Here is a 19,271-nt window from a genome sequence, read left to right as displayed (position 1 = left end):
TTATCCGTCGCCGTTCGTTGCGTCATTCGCCCACTTCTCCAGCCTGTCTTTCGTGGCGCCCCGCATTCAACCATCCCATCGCAAGCCAAGTCAAGTTCCGATTCTAGGCCTTCGGCGCTTCCATGCCTACCTAAAGTTTACACTCACATGACATTTACAACCTCTTCCAACTTTACTCCTCAACCGTAAAAAAAAAAAAAAAAAACCTCTTCCTCTACGACTTCTACCATCAACCAACCACCTACAATGGCGAACCGTCAGATGGCCCGCGACATGCAAGTCGAGTTCCAGGCTCGCTTCCAAGCCAAGCAGGCTCGCCGCGAGGCTCAAAAGGCAGCTAAGCAGGACCCCATCCTGAAGAAGCAGATCCAGGACCTTCTCAAGAAGGGCGAGACGCAGAAGGCTTATCAGAAGGCCAAGATGCTGCTGTCGAAGCAGGCGCTTGCTCAGCAGATGGATCAGATGGCTGATATGGCCGAGTTGTCTGCTGCGCAGATTCAGGCCAACAACTCGATGAACCGCATGACACAGATGATGGCCCAGTCATCACGAACTATGAATGTGGCCCAGAAGAACACCAACCCCGAAAAGGTGAGCACATTGTTATCCATACAATATCGACCGACACTAACAGTAGCCTAGACCCTCGTTACTCTCGAGCAGTTCAAGCAGCAAAACGAAGAATACGCCATGTCCAACGGCATCTACCAAGACGCCATCACCCAGTCTACCTCCACCCAAGTCGGCGAGGATGCTGTCCACGAACTTCTCGGCAAGCTTGCCGACGACGCTGGCCTTGAGCTCAGCAAGGAACTCAACCAAGCGACACCTTCGAACGCCGAACCCCAGCAGACCAACGAGCCTACTGCTGAGGAGGAGGATAAGCTCCAGCAGAGGCTGCGAGCCCTGCGTGCATAGTCTTGCTGCTCGTCACAGGACTTGCCTCGTTTGGCACTTTCGAACTCCAATTATTTTATGCGATAGGGGTGGCATGACAAATTCATCATGATCAACTTTCGGAGAGGTACGTTTTCTTGGTCAAGGTTTGGCGTTGGGGTTTCTGGTGGCGACATAAATTCATCTTCATCTCCAACTTCGAGAATGAAGGCAATTTTTCTTTATTGTTTATCAATATCATACATTAGACACGACACTCGCACTCCCTTTTCTCCTACATGCTCGTGACGTACATTGCACGCTCCGTACAAATGCCAGATACTCCAAACCATGCTGGGCTTACATGTAGAGACTTGCCACTGCTGTGATATCCCTCTTGATCATTTCCTGTGCCTGTTGCATCTTCTGATATAGTTCGGGATCACCCACAATTCTCGCCGCGTTCTTCACCTCGCGACATGTCTCATCCAGTCGTGTAATCGTTCGTACAATCGTGCCTTCAAGGACGTCGGTCAAGCCGGTGATGTTCTTGAAGCTCATACCTCGAGCCCACTCGTAGACCACTTCCATGATACCGAACCGTGGTCGAGAAACAAAGTCATTTGAGTCATCAGCAGACTGAATGACTTGCAGTCGGGTCTGCACATCGTTCACCTTCTCGGAGATGGCAACAATCTTCTCCTTTCCTCGCTCGAGGTTGCCAGTCAGGGATGGTTCTATGTCGGTCTTCTCTTGGAATACAAACGCCGAAAGGAGAGCGGCAATTTCGGCGGGTTCGTAGTCGGCGAGGACGTTGTCAAGAATGAGCTCAGTCAGGACCAGTTCATCACCAGAATGAATCTCGCAGGCGACCTTGCCCTTGAGCTGGATCCGAGTGGCATCATCGATGAAGCCAAGCTCCTTAAGCACTTGAACTCGCTGTTCGTAATCGGGTAGAAGTTGAAGGTTCTGATCAGACAATGACTGCTTCAGCTGAGAGATATGATCCTTGATGAGCCACTCGTCGTGACACATAGCGAACTGTCCATATCGTTAGGACTGAGGTCTTTCAAGGAGGTTGAGGTAAACTTACGTGCTTCAAGAAGTCTGGACACTTCTCAGCCGGTGAATTCGATATCGTCTTGACCAACTCAACTCTCTTCTCCACAATCTCCTGTAGTTGCAATTGCTTAATTCGAGAGAGATCGAGTTCCTCCCATCTATCGTCCCACGAACCACAAAGCTCTTGCAGTTTGTCCTTCGCTTTCTGATAGCCATCTCCGCCCTGGAAGATCTCAGGAACAATACCCTTGGTCACCCATCTTGTGAGACACTCCACGTCACTTAGAGGAACGTGAAGAGTCTTGGTCTGCACTCGTTTCTTACTCTTGGGAAGTTCGTGGAGGTACTTGCGGAATGTAGGGATGAAAGGAAGCTGATCGGTAGCATCTCGTCGATCTCGAAGTGACTTGATGGCGCATACGTGTAGTGTTGGATCCTCCGTCGTTCCTTTATTACTAACTCCGTCTGCGAGGAGGATGCCGATAGAGCGAATGCCGTCCCAGTTGAAGACGACAAGGCGGTGCTGAGAGAACATTCTACGTCCAATGGGGATAGATAGCAGACCCTTGTACAGCTCAAATGTGAGTCTTTTGAAGTCTTGGGAAGCTTGATGGCATTCGTCCATCGAGACGTCGCAGATCTTGCAAGAATCTCTCTTGACCTTGGCCAAATCTGCTTGCGCTAGCTTCACGTCCTTCTCGTGTTCGGGGAGCAACTGTTGAGTGGCGTGTTCAGAGAAACTGCGCTTGATCATCTCTTCGATCTTCAACGCCTCCACTCGGAGGAGATTCAGAATCATGTTGTATGTCAGTCGGAACTGTGACCGCAACTTAGACGGCTCTCCCAGAATCATGTTTCGGAGATCTGCAACAGGAGGGGCATCGTCCAAGCCTCCTGGTGGCACAATGATGACTGAACCAACAGTATCCAGACCACGACGACCAGCACGACCGGCCATCTGAGTGTACTCTCCTGGTAATAGATTTCGGAACGAGTGTCCGTCATGCTTACGGTATCCAGAGAATACTACTGTTCGTGTAGGAAGGTTAAGACCCATAGCAAATGTTTCTGTAGCGAACAGTACCTTGACCAATGTCTGGGCGAACAAGATCTCAACCAGCTCCTTGACAATGGGCAACAGTCCACCATGATGAACAGCAATGCCTCGACTTAGAAGTTCCCTCAACCTGATGATCTGTGGAAGCTGTCGGTCGTCAGGTTTTAACCGCGCAACTGATTTTTCGATGATCATGTGAATATGGCTCTTCTCAGCAGCAGTGCAGAAGTCTTGGTTGCTGAGGGCATCTGCGTTCTCCTCACATCGCTTTTTCGAGAAGACGAAGATACAAGCTGGCAGGAGAGTTGACTTCTTGAGATACTGGACAAGATGAACCCAAAGGTTCTTGTCTTGCGCAACAGATGTGAAACCTCCAGCACGACCCCCACGACCCATGTGACCTGGAGCATGGCTTGCTCGTGGTGGTCCGCCCCGACCACGTTGCTGATTACCTCCTCTCTGCTGTTGACCTCCTCCACGTCCACCACGCTGGGGACCACCTCGTTGAGTACCACCACGTTGATTGCCACGAGGATTGCCTCCACGAGTGGCGACAGTAGTCTCTGCAGGCTTCGGCTTGTCCTTTCCTTGAATAGCAAAGTGTGCGTCCTTCCAGCCCTTTTCGATGAACTTCTTCTCTGAGTCAACGATCTTGTGGATGTTTTTTCCTGCCCAGAGATAATGCTCCAGGGGAACGGGTCGCTTCGGTGTAGAAATTACGTAGATGTCTTTCTGCTTCGTTCGTCCGACCCACGAAGCAAACTCCTTAGTGTTTGGAACTGTGGCGGACAGTAGAATGAGAGACACATGTTCGGGCAGCATGATAATGACCTCTTCCCAGACAACACCTCGCTCAAAATCGTTGACATAGTGGACTTCGTCGAAGATAACAAACTCGACGTCTCGGATCAGATCAGCTCCTCGGTAGAGCATACTTCGAAGAATTTCCGTTGTCATGATGAGGCAACTAGCCTCAGGATTGATCTGAACATCACCAGTGAGAATACCCACCTCGTCAAAGGTCTGTCGAAAGTCGCGGAACTTCTGGTTACTCAGTGCCTTGATTGGCGAAGTGTAAATGGCCTTCGTCATGTGTTTAGCAGCCAGTGCGATTGCGTACTCTGCTACAACAGTCTTGCCAGCTGAAGTATGCGCTGCAACGAATACTGAATCGCCGTTCTCCAGGTGGTACACTGCTTCCTTCTGGAAAGTGTCGAGTTCGAAAGGCCACTCTCTAGCCATGTCAGGTACGAGCTCTCTGAAGTTGGACATATCATGGTTAATGTCGACCATATGCGCCCACTCGCGACCGGCCTTGCGAGCACTCGAGGCTGCAAGAACTCCATGAGGTTCCAGGGCGGGGAACTCAACAGGCAGAATGTCGTCGATATCATCGCCATCCTCACCATTTTCGTCGGGAGTTGCATCCGGAGTAGTAACGTCTGTTGAAGCTTCATTACCACCTTCTTCGACCTTGGCGTCTTCTGGGTCTTCTTCGAGTACCTTCTTAACAGCATTCGCATCTTCTTGGCTGATACTTGTCTTTTTCTTAGTGAAGTCGATTCCTCTGCTCATTCCAGGAGCCTTCTCTAGTAGTCCACCCTCGGCACCAAGCTGGATCACTCGTTTAAGCTTGTTTCCTGTAGAGCTAGTCTCTGTAGCCCCTCCTGTAATACCTGTGTGAACTTGATCCTCAAATGCCGCCGTTGCTTCGATACCCTCAAGACCACCAGGAGCGAAGGGAAAGAAGCCCGCGGCGCCTCTCACGAAGTCAGCCCGGTTGGCAGGCTTTCGGGACAGACTTGTCGAGTTCTTGGCCGTGGCACTGTTTGCGGGGACAGTGACGTTCTTGTAGCCTGTAACACGACCTTCAAGTCCATGACGCTGGAATCTGGTGAGAGTTCGAGTATGCGGCGGTGCAGCCTTGTAAAGCGAAGTGTAATCGGCCTCATAATCCCATCGCTGCTGAAGTCGGTTGAGCCACTCTGGTGAGAACTCAGGCGAGGGTGAGAGGAGGAGCTCTTCTAGGTGTCGCTTGAGCGCCTCTGGATCTTGAGTTGCAGGTTGGCGTTGACCGGTCTCTTCAGACCCTCTTTCAAGGAGAGCGTCGATACCAGCCATGCCTATTAATCTTGAATCAGTTTATAGGCAAAACTGTGAGGTTGAATTCGTTATGGTAAAATGAATATTGAAGTGATGAAAGCTCCAAGTTAAAACTGCCCCACCATTGACGTTGGTGATTCTGACATTCATGGCGGGACACTTGAGAGCTTACAGCTCCACTTTGACTACCCTATACCTTTCAAACACATTTTCGATCCAGATGTTTGACATGACTAAGTCTCTAAAACTGTAGAAGACGGTGACATTAAACAGGCCTTAGTTGCAAAGACACGGTAAACTTCAAACACAGGTCACAGTCATGGATGCACAAAAGTGAATTGGTAGATCATTAATAAGACGGCTGCTATGCCCTGACTATACACGGCAACACGCGGTAAAATTACATTTCCCTTCCCTTCCGCACGTCTATCAAAAAAGTGTCCATCAAATACGCCAATTGGATCAGATTTTCATCCGCATCGCAATTCATATGCCACGATGGGTAGCATGAAGCAAGCTCTGTCATACACAATACGTAGGCATGGGCGTCGACCTGACATGCTCAAGCAGGTAAGCTATATTCTCTCTCAACCCTCATTTCTCTTTTTTACAGACGGAGGACCTTAGCGGCGTAGTCCTCAATCAGCTGCTCAGTGGGGAAGGACATCTCCTCGAGCTTCTGGGCGTAAGGGGTAGGGACCTCAGCACCGGTGACACGGGCAGCAGGGGCATCGAGGTAGTCGAAGCCGTACTCCATTGTCAAGGCGAGGATCTCAGATCCGACACCGAAGGCAGGGTAGCCAGACTCGACGGACAGGAGACGACCGGTCTTCTTGACGGACTGGATGATGGTCTCAACATCGAGAGGCTTGATGGATCGCAGGTTGATAACCTCAACCTCGACACCGTACTTCTTCTTGAGGTTCTCGGCGGCAACGAGAGACTGGCCAACGGTGCGCCCGAGGGTGACAATGGTCAGGTCCTTGCCGGATCGCTCAATCTTGGCCTTACCGAAGGGAATGACGAAGTCGTCCTTCTGGGCAGCCTCGGACATGGGGAAGCTCTGTCCGTACATCAACTCGTTCTCGAGAACAACGACGGGGTTGGGGTCGCGGATGGCGGCCTTCAGGAGACCCTTGGCATCCTCGGAGTTCCAGGGAGAGACGACCTTGAGACCGGGGATGCTGCCGTACCAGGCGGAGTAGTCCTGGGAGTGCTGAGCGCCGACACCAGCAGCGAAGCCGTTGGGGCCACGGAAGGTGATGTTGCAAGGCTGGATACCACCAGACATGTAGAGGGTCTTGGCAGCAGAGTTGATGATCTGATCGATGGCCTGCATGGCGAAGTTGAAGGTCATGAACTCACACTAGATTGGTGAAGCACAACGGTTAGAGTCTCGAGCAATCACAATGCGGAAGCTGAGATACTTACGACAGGGTGAAGACCACTGAGGGCAGCACCAACAGCGAGACCACAGAAACCAGACTCAGTAATGGGAGTGTCAATGACACGCTTCTCACCGAAGCGGTCGAGAAGACCCTTGGTCACCTTGTAGGCACCGTTGTACTGAGCAACCTCCTCACCGAGAATGAAGACCTTCTCGTTCTGCTCAAGCTCCTCAGCGAGAGCCTCGTTGAGCGCATCTCGGACAGTGACCTCCTTGACACCAGAGCTCTGGCCGTCGGCGTAGGATCGGGTCTGGGCGGAACCGAAGACAACAGGTCGAGCAAGAGCAGCGCGAGCGATGGCAGACTGGGCGAACGAAGGGGCAGCGGGAGCGCGAAGAGCCCGGGTCGAAGCAGCTAGGCGAGCTGCGGGTCGGAGAATGCGAGACATGATGTGCGGCGGTTTGTTGAACAAGTCAATTGACCGTGGAGTCGGAGAGGAGGAGGTCGGACGGTCGACGGGAAAGAGAGAACAGAACTTGAAAGACAAGAAGCTGCAGTGGACAGGCTTCTCTTAATTCCCTGGTTGTCGACTTTGACGTGGGAATTGAAAATGGTGATGAACTGAAGTTGGTGTTGAGAGATGGAACAGGTCGGGTTGAGAGAGGGAATTTCACCGAACAACGCTTTCGCTGGCCAGCTATCAGTTTTTTTTTGGGGCCAGTCGGTACGTATCGTGCCGGAACTGCGAGGTACCTAAGCCCTCACCAATTTCGGGTGACTAATGGGGTACCCGCTCTCCAAAACCCCCGAGTGAGCCTCCGTTAGCTCGGGGCAGCTTTATCCCTCTCTTGCTCCCCGCCTACAGCGACTTTGATGCGACCCCTGCCACTCGCTGCAGCACTGTTTTCGAAGGGTAGCCTACTAGCGCTGAAGCACCTATCACAGCTCAGAACAGAACCCTCCGACCCATTTCGAAAGTCTGTTGGGGGATCCAGGGGCGCATTGGGGGACCATTTATCTCCACCAAAAACTTGAAAACTGAGTGCTTTATCTGCTTAAACACAGTCAGATGACGGTACCGGAGAAACAAGAAACCGCTAATAGGAGATCACCTCAGTATCGAATGTTGATATGATTCAATTAATGTTGTAATCATGGCCAAGCAGGCTATCAATGACAAGAAATTTGAAATTGTATGGTATGTATATTACAATTATAAGCCAGTATTGTCCCCAAACTCCTCTGCCTTCTGGATCCTCTATATCTTGAGGCCGGCCACTTCATATATGTATGCATCATCAGCCAGCATGATTTAAATGCCCTTTTTTATCTTCATAAGATGTTTTTGTTTTGGAATTTTGTTGTCATAAGCCTGTTGCTTTACGCAGAAGGCTTGCGAGCCACCATGAGGTACATGGGGGTGAAGAGGTGATCCCGACCACCAGCGACCAAGCAGTCGGCAGCGAGAGCCAGGCTGTCAGCAGTCTTCTTGGTTCCAGCAGGAGCAAGCTTGAATGTCTCAAGAAGGCCAGCCAGACCGTGGGCAATGGTTCGTCCCCAGGTGGTCATGCGCACAATGGTGAAGATGTCACCGACGGACTGGATGTAGCGGAGCTCACCAGCCAGGGGCCAGTACCAGGGAAGAGCATCAGGGCGCATGGCAAGATCCTCGTGGTGGAGCATCTCGAAACCAGAGTCCTTGATGGCGTCAAGTCCCTCAGAGACCTTGCACATGTTGGAGATACCATCACCCTGCTCGATACCCAATCGAATCTCACGGTGGCGGAGGTTATCGTTGTCGTACTCGTCGGTCATGAGCCACTCGTACACACCGAAGACACCACCGGGCTTGAGAACTCGAAAGATCTCGCTGTAGATACCCTTAAGAGTAGGGGCGTGGCAAGTAGCCTCAATGGCATAGACGGCATCGAAGCTGTTGTCAGGGAAGGACATTTGCTGAAAGGGGTATTAGCTGGAGGTCGGGACCCGAGGATGCTGGACTGTACGAACCATAAAGTCACCCTTGACAAACTTGAGCTGGTCTGACAGACCCTCCTTGAAAGCATAGTGGGTAGCACGCTCAATCTGGTAGTCGTTGTTGTTAAGACCAGTGATGTGGGCGCCAGTGAACTTGGCGATCTCGCGAGCGGGACCACCAACACCGCAACCGACATCGAGAACCTTCATGCCCTCCTTGATGCCAATCTGGTGAGCAAGGTAGTGCTCATGGCGGGCAATGGCCTGGTAAAAGGGCTCGCCCTGGGAGAATCGGCAGAAGTGGAAAGACTGGCCCCAGCCATACTCGTAGAGATCGGTAGCAAGGTTGTAGTAGCTGTGAACCCAAAGTCAGTCGGCAGTCCAAAAAGAGACATTCCAAGACATGGACCAAAAGGCCACGGAGAAACAGAGACAGGAATCAGATCACTTACTGTCGAGTCAAAGTGGCGTATTCAGCAGTACGGGCCTGACCGCTATGTTAGTCCCTCCTATTTGTTCATGGCGGGGCATATCAAGGGATCATACAGCTCGCTCCTCAGGAGTCTCGTCCTCAGCGCGCTTGTTATCCCAGTGCTTGAAGTACTCGTCGACAGCAGCCTGCTTAGCAGAACCGCCCTTTCGGAACATGGCAGCAACACCTCCTCGGGCCTGGGCAGAGGTGCCGTGCATGGCCTTGTTGAAGTCGGCATCGCGCTGGTGATCCTCGCGCTCGAGGTTGGAGGCGGTAGAAGAGGCAACCATGTTGAATATGGTGTAAAGTGTTGAAGGTGAAGGTTAAGGTTGAAGAGAATCGAAGTCAATGCAAAGAAGAGAAGGACAGCAGGCGAATTAAAGATCGATTGAAAAGTAGAAATCTAAAGGGAGTGGGTTGGTTTTAATGGCTGAAGGTTACGCAGAGGGACGGCCTGTCGCAACAAACAAATTTCAGGGCCCTCCCCTGAACTGCACAAGCCATCCCGTCTATGGGCATCCAATCTCAATTGCGAATTGAGAAGTAACAGTACGCTAAACTTGAACTGTATTAGTTCCCCTGTCTATCGCTTGGGGGTCTAAGGGGGGCCGGGTTCTTGGTCTAGGCGACCCGATAGTTTACGACCCGAAGTAATTTACGGATGCTAAGTTAATTCTCCATGACTTTGGCCTTCATGTGAAAGACAAGGACTTGAACGAGTTGTTGATTTCTTTGGAAAATCTTTGATTTGCTATTGCATTAATTGGCCAAATTATCCTTGTAACTATATCTCCTTTCGCCACAATTCGGAATTGTATGGCGGTGAGAGCGCAGCAGCTAATTGCTGGATACTAGGAAGAGGTATCCGGAGGCTCAATTTGCGAGAAATGATACGAATACGAAAGCGTCTACGAGAACATTGTCTCTTACAACAAAATAACACTGCAAGTCATGACAACCAACTAAACAATTAGTTGTAGCCGGACAGGTTCCGTCATGATGATGATGATGATGATAGGTCTATCATATTACATGCAATGCTTCATCATATTTCGAACTTCTCCAAGTTTCGGATTGCCATACAAATTATTTTCGTTTTCGTATCGAACCATTCATGTCCACCTCATATCATGAGAAACCCCCAGGTCTACTAACAGCAGATGACTTCTCCAGAATTTTAAAGTAGGAGAATGACGGAAAATAGATCTTATGACGAAGCTATCAGATTATCGATCTGTCTCGTGCAAATCCTCCAAAATGAATGATCCAGTCACAATTGAGCACTTACATCTGTCCGAGTTGACCAGGCAAGGGGAGGCAAGAAAACTTAGGACCTCTTTTCTAAGTGACAAAAAGACTTAGGTAAGCTTAGTCTATCTTAGCAAGCCTTTAGACCAGTTTATTTTAGCACCATAAGTTAACGTCAGAAGTTTTCTTGCTCCCTGGGGCCAGGAGATGTTATTACCGAGGCTTATCGATAAGACTATAGCCCCTCTGCCCAATGACGGCCAACTCCGGTTTTAGGTTTGGAGTCTGAGGCCATATTTTGTATTACATAAGGTGGCGGATGACCGAATTTCCGCGCCTCAACTCCAAAAGTCATCACAGGCAACTAGAAGCTTTTCTCTGCGCAAAATCATTACTCTATCTATTCACAATGCCGCCTCAGATCAAGCAGGATCTCAACCGATCAGGATGGGAGACCACCGATTTTCCCTCCGTCTGCGAGACGTGTCTACCTGATAATCCTTATGTCAAGATGCTTAAAGAAGATTATGGTGCCGAATGCAAATTGGTAAGTCTTTCGCGTCGTTTTCCTCCGCGTTTTCGCATAGAGACAATGCTAACATGTATCTGAATAGTGTACCAGACCTTTCACCGTATTTGCCTGGAGTGGTACTCGCGCCAACGGTCGTAAGAAGCGAACAAATATTTGCTTGACCTGCGCGCGACTCAAGAACTGCTGTCAATGTTGCATGCTCGATCTTTCCTTCGGTCTTCCTATCGTCGTACGCGATGCTGCGCTCAAGATGGTCGCACCCGGCCCGCAGTCCGATATCAACCGAGAATACTTTGCGCAAAACAATGAGCAGCTCATCGAGGAGGGAAAGGTTGGACAGGAGGAATACGAAAAGACGGACGAGAAGGCGCGCGAACTGCTACGAAGACTCGCCAACAGCAAGCCTTACTTTCGCAAGGGCAAGACTATCGAGGAGGGAGAGAGCTCCAAGGGTGGAAACGCAGCTGTAGGCGCGGGTCTTGGAGGACCTGGCCCAATTCGAACCCGAGACTCAAAGGCAGCCGCTGCTGCGGGAGCTAGGACTGGTGGTAAGGGTCGTCAGGTCTTCCCCAGTGCTGCCCAACTCCCTCCTAGCCCACGCGACTGGGCTCCTCCCGCCGACAAGAACATCATGTCACTTTTCGTGACCGGCATCGAGGACGATCTCCCCGAGTACAAGCTTCGCGACTTCTTCAAGGTTCACGGCAAGATCAAGAGCTTGGTCTGCTCACACATGTCGCACTGCGCATTTGTCAACTACGAAACTAGAGAGGCGGCTGAGAAGGCTGCTGAAGCATGCCAGGGTCGCGCCGTTATTGCAGGATGCCCCCTAAGGGTTCGATGGGGACAACCAAAGGCTATTGGTACTATGGACAAGGACGAGAGGACGCAGATGCTGCGAGATGCTAGACAGCGCCAGGGAGGATCTCAAGGCCAGCGATCGATCGAGGGTGGCAGTGGTTCTGCCAACCATCAGGCTCTGCCAGCTCCTGTGGCAGCACCTCCAGGAGCTTCCGACACACCTGCTTACGCCGCTCTTACTGGAGACTGAATGAAGTAACGACTTGTTTTATGTTCATATAAGGTAGAAAACCATGCCTTTTGGAGTTTGGCGTCGGAAAAAGGACATCATGGATAGGGTGGTCTTTATTAGCGAAAAGGACAATTGATCATGGAGGTTGCAGATTACGTGAGAAACAGGAATAGATGAGAAGCAAAGAGGTATTCTAGAGTGATGATCATTTTGGTGCATTTCATTCCTGGAGGGTATCATGACAGTCAGATAATGTTACAAATTGTACAATGGGACTAATAGTCTCCTCTCATTTTTTACCACCACCGCAGCAGCCACCTCCGACTGTGCCTTTGCCAGCTGTCTTGATAGACTCGTTATCGCCTCGCTCAATGTCTTCATGTATTCTCAGCTCTATAAATGCTATTAGTTTCCGTTTTCGCCCTCTACCACCCAATCTGAACTCACTGAAGGTGTCCTTGCCCTCCTCTGTTCTTTGACCCTGAACAACGTTCTCACGAAGGACCTTTGCTACCTCTTCGGCATGCTTAATGGCTGCAGAAGCATCGGCAGCATCGATCGAGGCTTTTTGGCGGAACTCGTTGCGGATCTGAAGCTGAGCTGCAGATAGGATAGGGGCGTCGCCTGCAGTGCACCAGATAGTCAGCATAGCCCATTGGGTCAGTCTTGAACATGAACTCGGTTGCATTCGAAGTCCGTCCCCGGAATGGATTCGTACCTTGGAAGGCGATTCGCGCCGCGCGCATTAGGTGTCGGTAAGCATTGAGAGCGGGAGCGGGAGCGGTGGCCATTTTGAAATCTGACAATTCTAGCGAATGGAATGTCTTCGAACTGAAAGGAAAGACTGGCGCAACAGGTCGTGGGTATCGTGCTGGGGTTGTTGAGGTCGAGTTGAAGCGGCTTTGAAATCGAACGTAAAAAAAGTCCAGTTCGAGTTCAACTGGATTGGATGGTTTCAATGGCCGGGCGGCTCAGCGGATTACCGGGAGGCCCGATCACTGAGCCGGGAATATTCAGGCGGACCCGGACACATGAAAACGCTATGGTAGAGCATTCTAGAGCACCCTCCCACTGTTACTGTCCGATCGTCCACTGGAACTTTTACCCCGCCAATGAGTTAAGTCCATCCATGGTGGGGGAACTCGATTAAGTGCGCCATTGAAAAAAATTAATACAGCCAAAAAAAAAAACGTCGGGATTTTTCTCCCTCTCCATCACCACCAAATCCACACATCACATAATGGCTTCCGTGGCTACTGTGACCCTCCCCCTTCCCGCCCTTCCCAGCGGCTGGGCTGCCGACAAGGACTTCAAGGCCATCGGCAAGCTCACTGAGGCTACTCAGCGAACCATCGAGCCTGTTGGACCTCACTTCCTCGCCCACGCCCGCCGTGCCCGCCACAAGCGCACTTTCTCTGAGGATGACCGTATCCAGGCTCAGGAGAGCACCAAGAACGTCGAGGATGGCGACGTCAGCGATGAGAGCGAGCCTGAGGACCCTATGATGCTCCAGCGCGAGGCCAAGGACTGGAAGGTATATATCTACAATGATTCGAGTCAATATTTCATACTAACAAGCGTAATCTAGACCCAGGACCACTACAAGATTCTCGGCCTCTCCAAGTACCGATGGAAGGCCACTGAGGACCAGATCAAGAAGGCTCACCGCAAGAAGGTCCTCAAGCACCACCCCGATAAGAAGGCCGCTCAGGGCCGTACCGAGGACGATCAGTTCTTCAAGTGTATCCAGAAGGCCACCGACGTCCTCCTTGACCCCATCAAGCGTCGCCAGTTCGACTCCGTCGATGAGGAGGCCGATGTCGAGCCCCCCACCAAGAAGCAGCTCCAGAAGACCGACTACTATAAGGCATGGAGCAAGGTCTTCAAGTCTGAGGCTCGCTTCTCCAAGACTCACCCTGTCCCCTCATTCGGCAGTGCCGACGCCACCAAGGAGCAGGTCGAGGAATTCTACAACTTCTGGTACAACTTCGACAGCTGGAGAACTTTCGAGTACCTCGACGAGGATGTCCCCGATGACAACGAGAACCGTGACCAGAAGCGACACCAGGAGCGCAAGAACACCAACGCTCGCAAGAAGAAGAAGGCTGACGACAACGCGCGTCTCCGCAAGCTGCTAGACGACGCTTCCGCCGGTGATGAGCGTATCAAGCGATTCCGACAGGAGGCCAACGCCGCCAAGAACAAGAAGCGTTTCGAGCGCGAGGCTGCTGAGAAGAAGGCCAAGGAGGATGCTGAGGCCGCTAAGCTCGCCGAGGAGAAGGCTCGCCAGGAGGCTGAGGCTGCTGCCAAGGCTGACCGTGAGTCCTCCAAGAAGGCAAAGGAGGCTGCCAAGAACGCTGTCAAGAAGAACAAGCGTGTCCTCAAGGGTTCCGTCAAGGACGCCAACTACTTCGCTGCCGGCGAGCCCACACCCGCTGACATCGACTCCGTCCTCGGCGATGTTGAGACCATCCAGGGCAAGATTGATCCTGATGAGATTGCTGCTCTTGCTGGTAAGCTCAACGGTCTCAAGGTTGCTGATGAGATCAAGGCTGTCTGGGCCGGCGAGACCAAGAGACTCGTCGAGGCTGGTAAGCTCAAGGAGGGTGATGTTAAGGTCTTGGCTTAAGCGATGCGTGTTACGTGGTTAGGAAAAATGATTGTTGAGTTATTATGATGGGTTCTAGATAAAAGTAGATACGACGATATGTTTTCTAGATCAGAATAGAACGAGCTCTAGACTTTGTTCAGGCTACGTTTTGATCCCATTATCTTCTCTTGAATTTGTAAATGCGACATGGACAAGTGACATGGTTGTTGTAATGATAATATATTTGTCTGACCTGGAAGTTGTTCCAATCATCGAAGTTGCAAAGTGAGAGAGAAGAGTCATTGAGAAAACCGGGTTCATATGCCAACTCCAACTGTCGAGGTGCGAAAAGGGGAAGTCTATTTGCGTACGGCTCTTGTGCCCCCTCTATATTACAAAAAGTAGTGATGATAAATGTGTACAAAGAGTAGAAAGATTGGTCGTCCTGATTCTGGACTCAAACATATTTAGATGAGTAGAGAACCCCAAACCCAGAAACATGACAAGATCCAAGTCCCGTTTGGCCCTGATATCCTAAGGGCAACTCCCTTGAACGCCGGTTCCCATCTAATACTTACGCCTCCCTATCCAGAGACTGTCCCAACACCATCTCATAGTAAAGTCCCCTCTTCGCAACAAGCTCCTCATGTCGTCCCCTCTCAACAATCTTTCCGCCAGCAAAGACACAGATAACATCAGCGTCTCGAATCGTACTCAGTCGATGAGCTACAGCAACTGTTGTCCTTCCCTCAGCTGCTCGATCTAAGGCTTCCTTGACGACCTTCTCGCTCTCTGTGTCGAGGGCACTGGTGGCCTCGTCGAGGAGAAGAAGGCGTGGCTTGCGGATAAGAGCTCGAGCGATGGCAATACGTTGACGTTGGCCTCCTGATAGTGAGAGACCTTGGTTGCCGCAGGGCGTAGTAAGACCCTCAGGGAGGGAAGAGACGAATTCATAAACGTTGGCTTGTTTGCAGGCTTCGATGATCTCGTCGTCAGAGGGAACGCCTTCTTCGATGCCAAGAGAGATATTGTCCCTGATAGAGCCCTGATACAAGACTGGCTCTTGCTGAACGAGGGCAATGTCCCTTCTGTGTAGTCGTCTGTCCTTCATCTTGATATCCTCCCCATCCGCAAGTAACATACCCGAAGTTGGGTCATAGAAACGCTCGAGAAGCGCTATCATAGTTGATTTACCGCAACCTGATGCACCAACCAGCGCGACCATCTTTCCTGACTCAATGCTGATGTCGACCCCTTTGAGAACCTGCAGCTTGGGTCGACGGGGGTACGCGAAGGTGATCCCCTCACAAGACACATCAATACCCTTCTCAGACGACTTCTCACTTCCTGAAGCCCCCGGTCCATTGTCTGCATTATCGTGTAGGGCCTTTTGACGACGCTGCTGGAAGATGTAGTTGATGGCAGTTCGTGCTTTGGTGATGCTCGTGGTGTACTGGAAGAGCATGGCTGATGTTTCTCCCGAGAAGACGACGGCGATGAAGATGACGTAGAACTGATCTGTGGTATACTCGCCGAAAGAAACAAGACGACCACCGTACCTGTTACTTGTTAGTGTCGTCTTTATGCTGCATGAACGAGACTGAACTTACCAGAAACCCAGGGCCATAGCGAGGAAAGACGCCGACTGACTGAAAGAGTAGAACAGCATCTTCCAACCTAGTCCAGCAATTGCCTCCTTAGCAAGTCCTTCAAGGGCACTGCTGTATCTCTCGATGACAGCCCGTTCCAGAGCCAGTGAAGACACAGTTCTGATACCCAACACAGCTTCAGAGGCCAAGCTGCTGCTCTTCGCGAACCGCCCAGCAGTATCATCGTCAAACTTGTACTCAAGACGAATTCGGACATATCCTGAGCCAACAAGGACCGGTAGAGCACAAAGTGTCAGAACAAGACCCAGTTTCCAACCGTAAGCGATGGCGAGGACGGAACTCGATAGAACAGTGACGATGTTGATCATGATGAGGGACAGGTTCATAGATAGAAGTTCCTGAAGACTCGTAGGCTCGGCAGCCAGTCGTGAAACAAGAGCACCAGTTCCACGGTTGGGATCGTCGAAGAAGACCATGTCTTGTCGAAGGGTGTTGTCGAACAGTTCGCCACGATAAACAGTCATAACATGCTGAAAAGTGTTAGTCTTGATCATCTCATGGCATGGATAAAAGATACACTTACCTGGCCGATCTCGTTGCAAACCCAGCCAGCGACGGCATAGATGACAAAGTTGGCAAGGGCAACAACGAAGAACATCAGGGAGAAGAAGTTTGCTTCGCTGACATCGATGGTCTCGAAAGCCTTCATTGTTTTGGAGAAGAGGATGGCGAGCGCTGGGTATGTGCCACCTAAACTTTGTCAGCGTCTGCCTTTCCTAGTAGCTTATGATAGCACTTACCTCCCAATAATGAGATGATGACCAGAATGAACCCAGAGAACCATAGCGACCGTTGCTCCTTGATAACAAGCCAAAGGCCCTTCAGAAGCCCATAGTTGATTCCATCGTCCTGCGAGATATCGGCTGTAGCATGCTGAGAAGCACGAGATAGAACGGGATCGAGACCAGCAACTGGCTCCTCCATATCCGTCTCACTATCCTCATCGTCTGATGAAGCACTTCCCTTTCCAAGATCCTGCAAGCGAACAAGACGCGAGTATGTACCACCTCTCTCAATCAATGAATCGTGAGAACCTTGTTCGATAGTTTCACCCTTGGCCATGACAATGATGTTATCGGCATCTCGAATCGTAGAGAGTCTGTGAGCGATGACGATCATGGTTCGACCTTTGGCAACGTTGTTGAGAGCTTGCTGCACGATCTTTTCGGCGTTGGGGTCGAGGGCGCTAGTAGCTTCGTCGAGCATGAGGACTTTGGGGTTGGAGATGATGCTGCGAGCAATGACCACTCGCTGCTTCTGTCCACCGGATAAAGAGGCGCCTCGTTCGCCGATCCAAGTATCGTATCCCTGAAAAAGGGTTTAGTCAAAGAAACCTATGAGATAAGGAGAGACTTACGTTTGGCAATGTTTCGATGAAGTCATGGGCATAAGCCGATTTACAGGCATCGACAACCATGCGTTTTTTTTCTTCTTCTGAAAGGTCCACCATGGGGGTGCCGGTGAGGCCGTCGACAACGTTTTGATAGATAGTGCCGCTGAATAGAGTCGGTTCCTGGTAAGGAGTCAGCACCAGTTTGGCCTACAATGTGTATCGATCCCTGTACATACCTGCTGAACCATTCTAATATTTGTTCGCAGCCATTGCAAGTTCAAGCTCTCAACAGGACGTCCATCCAGCGTGATAGAACCAGCGCTCGGCATATACCATCGCTCCAAAAGGCCAAAGATAGTACTCTTTCCTGATCCGCTGGCTCCAACCAAAGCAGTTGTTTGATCTGCAGGAATATCGAGGTTGAGTGAGTGAAGAATTTCGACATTAGCTCGTGATGGGTAAGCAAAGCGAACGCCACGGAACTGTATATCGCCCTTGAAGTCCGGGATTTTGTCTCCTTCCTGTGATAAAGCGTCGATTTCAGACTTGCGATCGATCATCTCGAACATCTCTTGCGCAGCTGCAGTAGCCTTTGAGATGGCGATTGTCTGGGGCGCGATTTGGGTGAGAGCCGTAGCAGCAACAAGAACTGCAAAGATGACACTATGAACCATGTTAGCAAAACATCCAGCTCTGAAGAGAAAAGAAACTCACGTAACAACTGTACCGGGCTGGGTGATCTCACCCTCAGAGTACATCCTCATACCCTGCCAAAAGGCCAATCCATAACCCGCAAAGATACAAAAGAACTCCGTTGGGAACAGAATCATGTAAACCCAGGACTTCTTATGACCAATTCTCCTCGCCTCCTCAAGCGTATTCGTAAATCTCTTAGACAATTTGGGAAACGCCCAGAAAGCATGTGCAGTTCGAATAGTCGAGAAAGCCTCCTCGGCCAAAGAACTCGATCGCGAGTAGACGTCAAACATGGCATATTCATAGCCAGTATCGATAGCGACGCAGATAATCGTTACAACGAGGTTGACGGGGATGATGGCAAGGACAATGAGTGTCAATTTCCATTGCACGGCGAAAGCGACGACAAAGGCTGAGACAAAGGTTGATAGAGCCGCGATGGTGATGCCGAACTTTTCCGAGATTCCTTGGTTAATGAGATTTCCATTTGTTGTGATTTGCCCAGGAATTGATGAGGACGGAGAGTCGAAGAAGGCAACTTCCTGGCGAAGGGTGCTTCGTACAAAGTCGACGCGCAGTGCTTTTGTGGTGTTGATAGCAGCAATAGAGACAAGAATCTACCCCCTTTAGCATCATCTCTGTATAAGCTTCTTGTGTATAAGCGACTTACCGTCCAAAGATATGTCAAAGCAAACTTTGCGATGAAGAGATAAATAAAGTACAAGCTATCAATGGTCAACTTGCGAATGCAAACAATGGCTAGCAAACAATACCTGTACTTGCTAACTTCGCTTCGATATCCAGCGGGCGATAACACTCCAGTTGCAAAATCAGTGAAAACGTTGATGAACTTTCCAAAAACAAGATCCATCAGGGGTAATATCGTTCCAGCGGCGATCATAGCCACGAATGCGATGCTGTTGAGGATCCATCCTAAGCGATCGTTGTAGGTAAAGACGCGCTGCGAATACTGTTAGTACACCCTCACAGCTGTCGCGAGTGCGATACATACCAGGTAGTACTTGAAGCTCGTATCCTTCTTTTCTTCTTTTGTGTCACCCTTTTCGTCTCCGTTGTGTTCAATAGTAACCGCCATGTCCTGATCATTTGATACACCAGAACCTGACTGTGAACCGCCAGGCGTGTCTTTTTCTTTAGTTTCAGTCATGTTGACCTTAGAGGTGCTATTTGTTGATGGCCAGACATGAATGAGTTGCAGATGAAGGTCGTTTTA

The 19,271-nt window shown here is 50.5% G+C and overlaps 8 protein-coding genes across 8 annotated transcripts; 3 read left to right on the top strand and 5 right to left on the bottom strand.

Moving 5' to 3' along the window:
* Positions 1-47: 47 nt before the first annotated feature.
* FOBCDRAFT_320318 (uncharacterized protein) lies at positions 48-1,153 on the top strand. Its single transcript, XM_031187212.3, has 2 exons — positions 48-591; positions 643-1,153. Exons 1-2 carry the CDS (start codon positions 247-249, stop codon positions 916-918), a joined length of 621 nt encoding a protein of 206 aa, XP_031038347.1. The 5' UTR covers positions 48-246; the 3' UTR covers positions 919-1,153.
* Positions 1,114-5,189, bottom strand: FOBCDRAFT_225199 (SKI complex RNA helicase subunit SKI2). The gene is made up of 2 exons (XM_031187213.3): positions 1,970-5,189; positions 1,114-1,917 (listed from the first exon to the last, which is right to left on the bottom strand). Exons 1-2 carry the CDS (start codon positions 5,114-5,116, stop codon positions 1,237-1,239), a joined length of 3,828 nt encoding a protein of 1,275 aa, XP_031038348.2. The 5' UTR covers positions 5,117-5,189; the 3' UTR covers positions 1,114-1,236.
* A 243-nt stretch (positions 5,190-5,432) lies between these two features.
* FOBCDRAFT_162927 (thiamine diphosphate-binding protein) lies at positions 5,433-7,218 on the bottom strand. Its single transcript, XM_031187214.3, has 2 exons — positions 6,530-7,218; positions 5,433-6,464 (listed from the first exon to the last, which is right to left on the bottom strand). Exons 1-2 carry the CDS (start codon positions 6,932-6,934, stop codon positions 5,706-5,708), a joined length of 1,164 nt encoding a protein of 387 aa, XP_031038349.1. The 5' UTR covers positions 6,935-7,218; the 3' UTR covers positions 5,433-5,705.
* Positions 7,219-7,609: 391 nt separating this feature from the next.
* On the bottom strand, positions 7,610-9,419 carry FOBCDRAFT_225193 (S-adenosyl-L-methionine-dependent methyltransferase). The gene is made up of 4 exons (XM_031187215.3): positions 9,010-9,419; positions 8,916-8,950; positions 8,497-8,818; positions 7,610-8,442 (listed from the first exon to the last, which is right to left on the bottom strand). Exons 1-4 carry the CDS (start codon positions 9,223-9,225, stop codon positions 7,867-7,869), a joined length of 1,149 nt encoding a protein of 382 aa, XP_031038350.1. The 5' UTR covers positions 9,226-9,419; the 3' UTR covers positions 7,610-7,866.
* Positions 9,420-10,519: 1,100 nt separating this feature from the next.
* FOBCDRAFT_39746 (uncharacterized protein) lies at positions 10,520-12,141 on the top strand. The gene is made up of 2 exons (XM_031187216.3): positions 10,520-10,730; positions 10,798-12,141. The coding sequence occupies exons 1-2, from the start codon at positions 10,593-10,595 to the stop codon at positions 11,764-11,766; spliced, it is 1,107 nt and encodes a 368-aa protein (XP_031038351.2). The 5' UTR covers positions 10,520-10,592; the 3' UTR covers positions 11,767-12,141.
* Positions 12,020-12,739, bottom strand: FOBCDRAFT_225190 (uncharacterized protein). The gene is made up of 3 exons (XM_031187217.3): positions 12,467-12,739; positions 12,196-12,372; positions 12,020-12,141 (listed from the first exon to the last, which is right to left on the bottom strand). The coding sequence occupies exons 1-3, from the start codon at positions 12,537-12,539 to the stop codon at positions 12,038-12,040; spliced, it is 354 nt and encodes a 117-aa protein (XP_031038352.2). The 5' UTR covers positions 12,540-12,739; the 3' UTR covers positions 12,020-12,037.
* A 136-nt stretch (positions 12,740-12,875) lies between these two features.
* Positions 12,876-14,516, top strand: FOBCDRAFT_320312 (DnaJ domain-containing protein). The gene is made up of 2 exons (XM_031187219.3): positions 12,876-13,282; positions 13,337-14,516. The coding sequence occupies exons 1-2, from the start codon at positions 12,989-12,991 to the stop codon at positions 14,375-14,377; spliced, it is 1,335 nt and encodes a 444-aa protein (XP_031038354.1). The 5' UTR covers positions 12,876-12,988; the 3' UTR covers positions 14,378-14,516.
* A 396-nt stretch (positions 14,517-14,912) lies between these two features.
* FOBCDRAFT_294351 (P-loop containing nucleoside triphosphate hydrolase protein) lies at positions 14,913-19,205 on the bottom strand (the record flags this gene model as incomplete). Its single annotated transcript, XM_059611844.1, has 10 exons — positions 14,913-15,897; positions 15,949-16,478; positions 16,532-16,698; positions 16,749-17,316; positions 17,366-17,521; positions 17,578-18,004; positions 18,056-18,654; positions 18,708-18,762; positions 18,811-18,998; positions 19,050-19,205. The coding sequence occupies 10 exons, from the start codon at positions 19,203-19,205 to the stop codon at positions 14,913-14,915; spliced, it is 3,831 nt and encodes a 1,276-aa protein (XP_059465091.1).
* Positions 19,206-19,271: the final 66 nt, after the last annotated feature.

Source organism: Fusarium oxysporum, chromosome VI, assembly GCF_013085055.1.
Source record: "Fusarium oxysporum Fo47 chromosome VI, complete sequence".
Lineage (NCBI taxonomy): Eukaryota > Fungi > Ascomycota > Sordariomycetes > Hypocreales > Nectriaceae > Fusarium > Fusarium oxysporum.
Note: the sequence above shows the minus strand (reverse complement) of the source record. Positions and strands in the feature narration are given on the sequence as shown.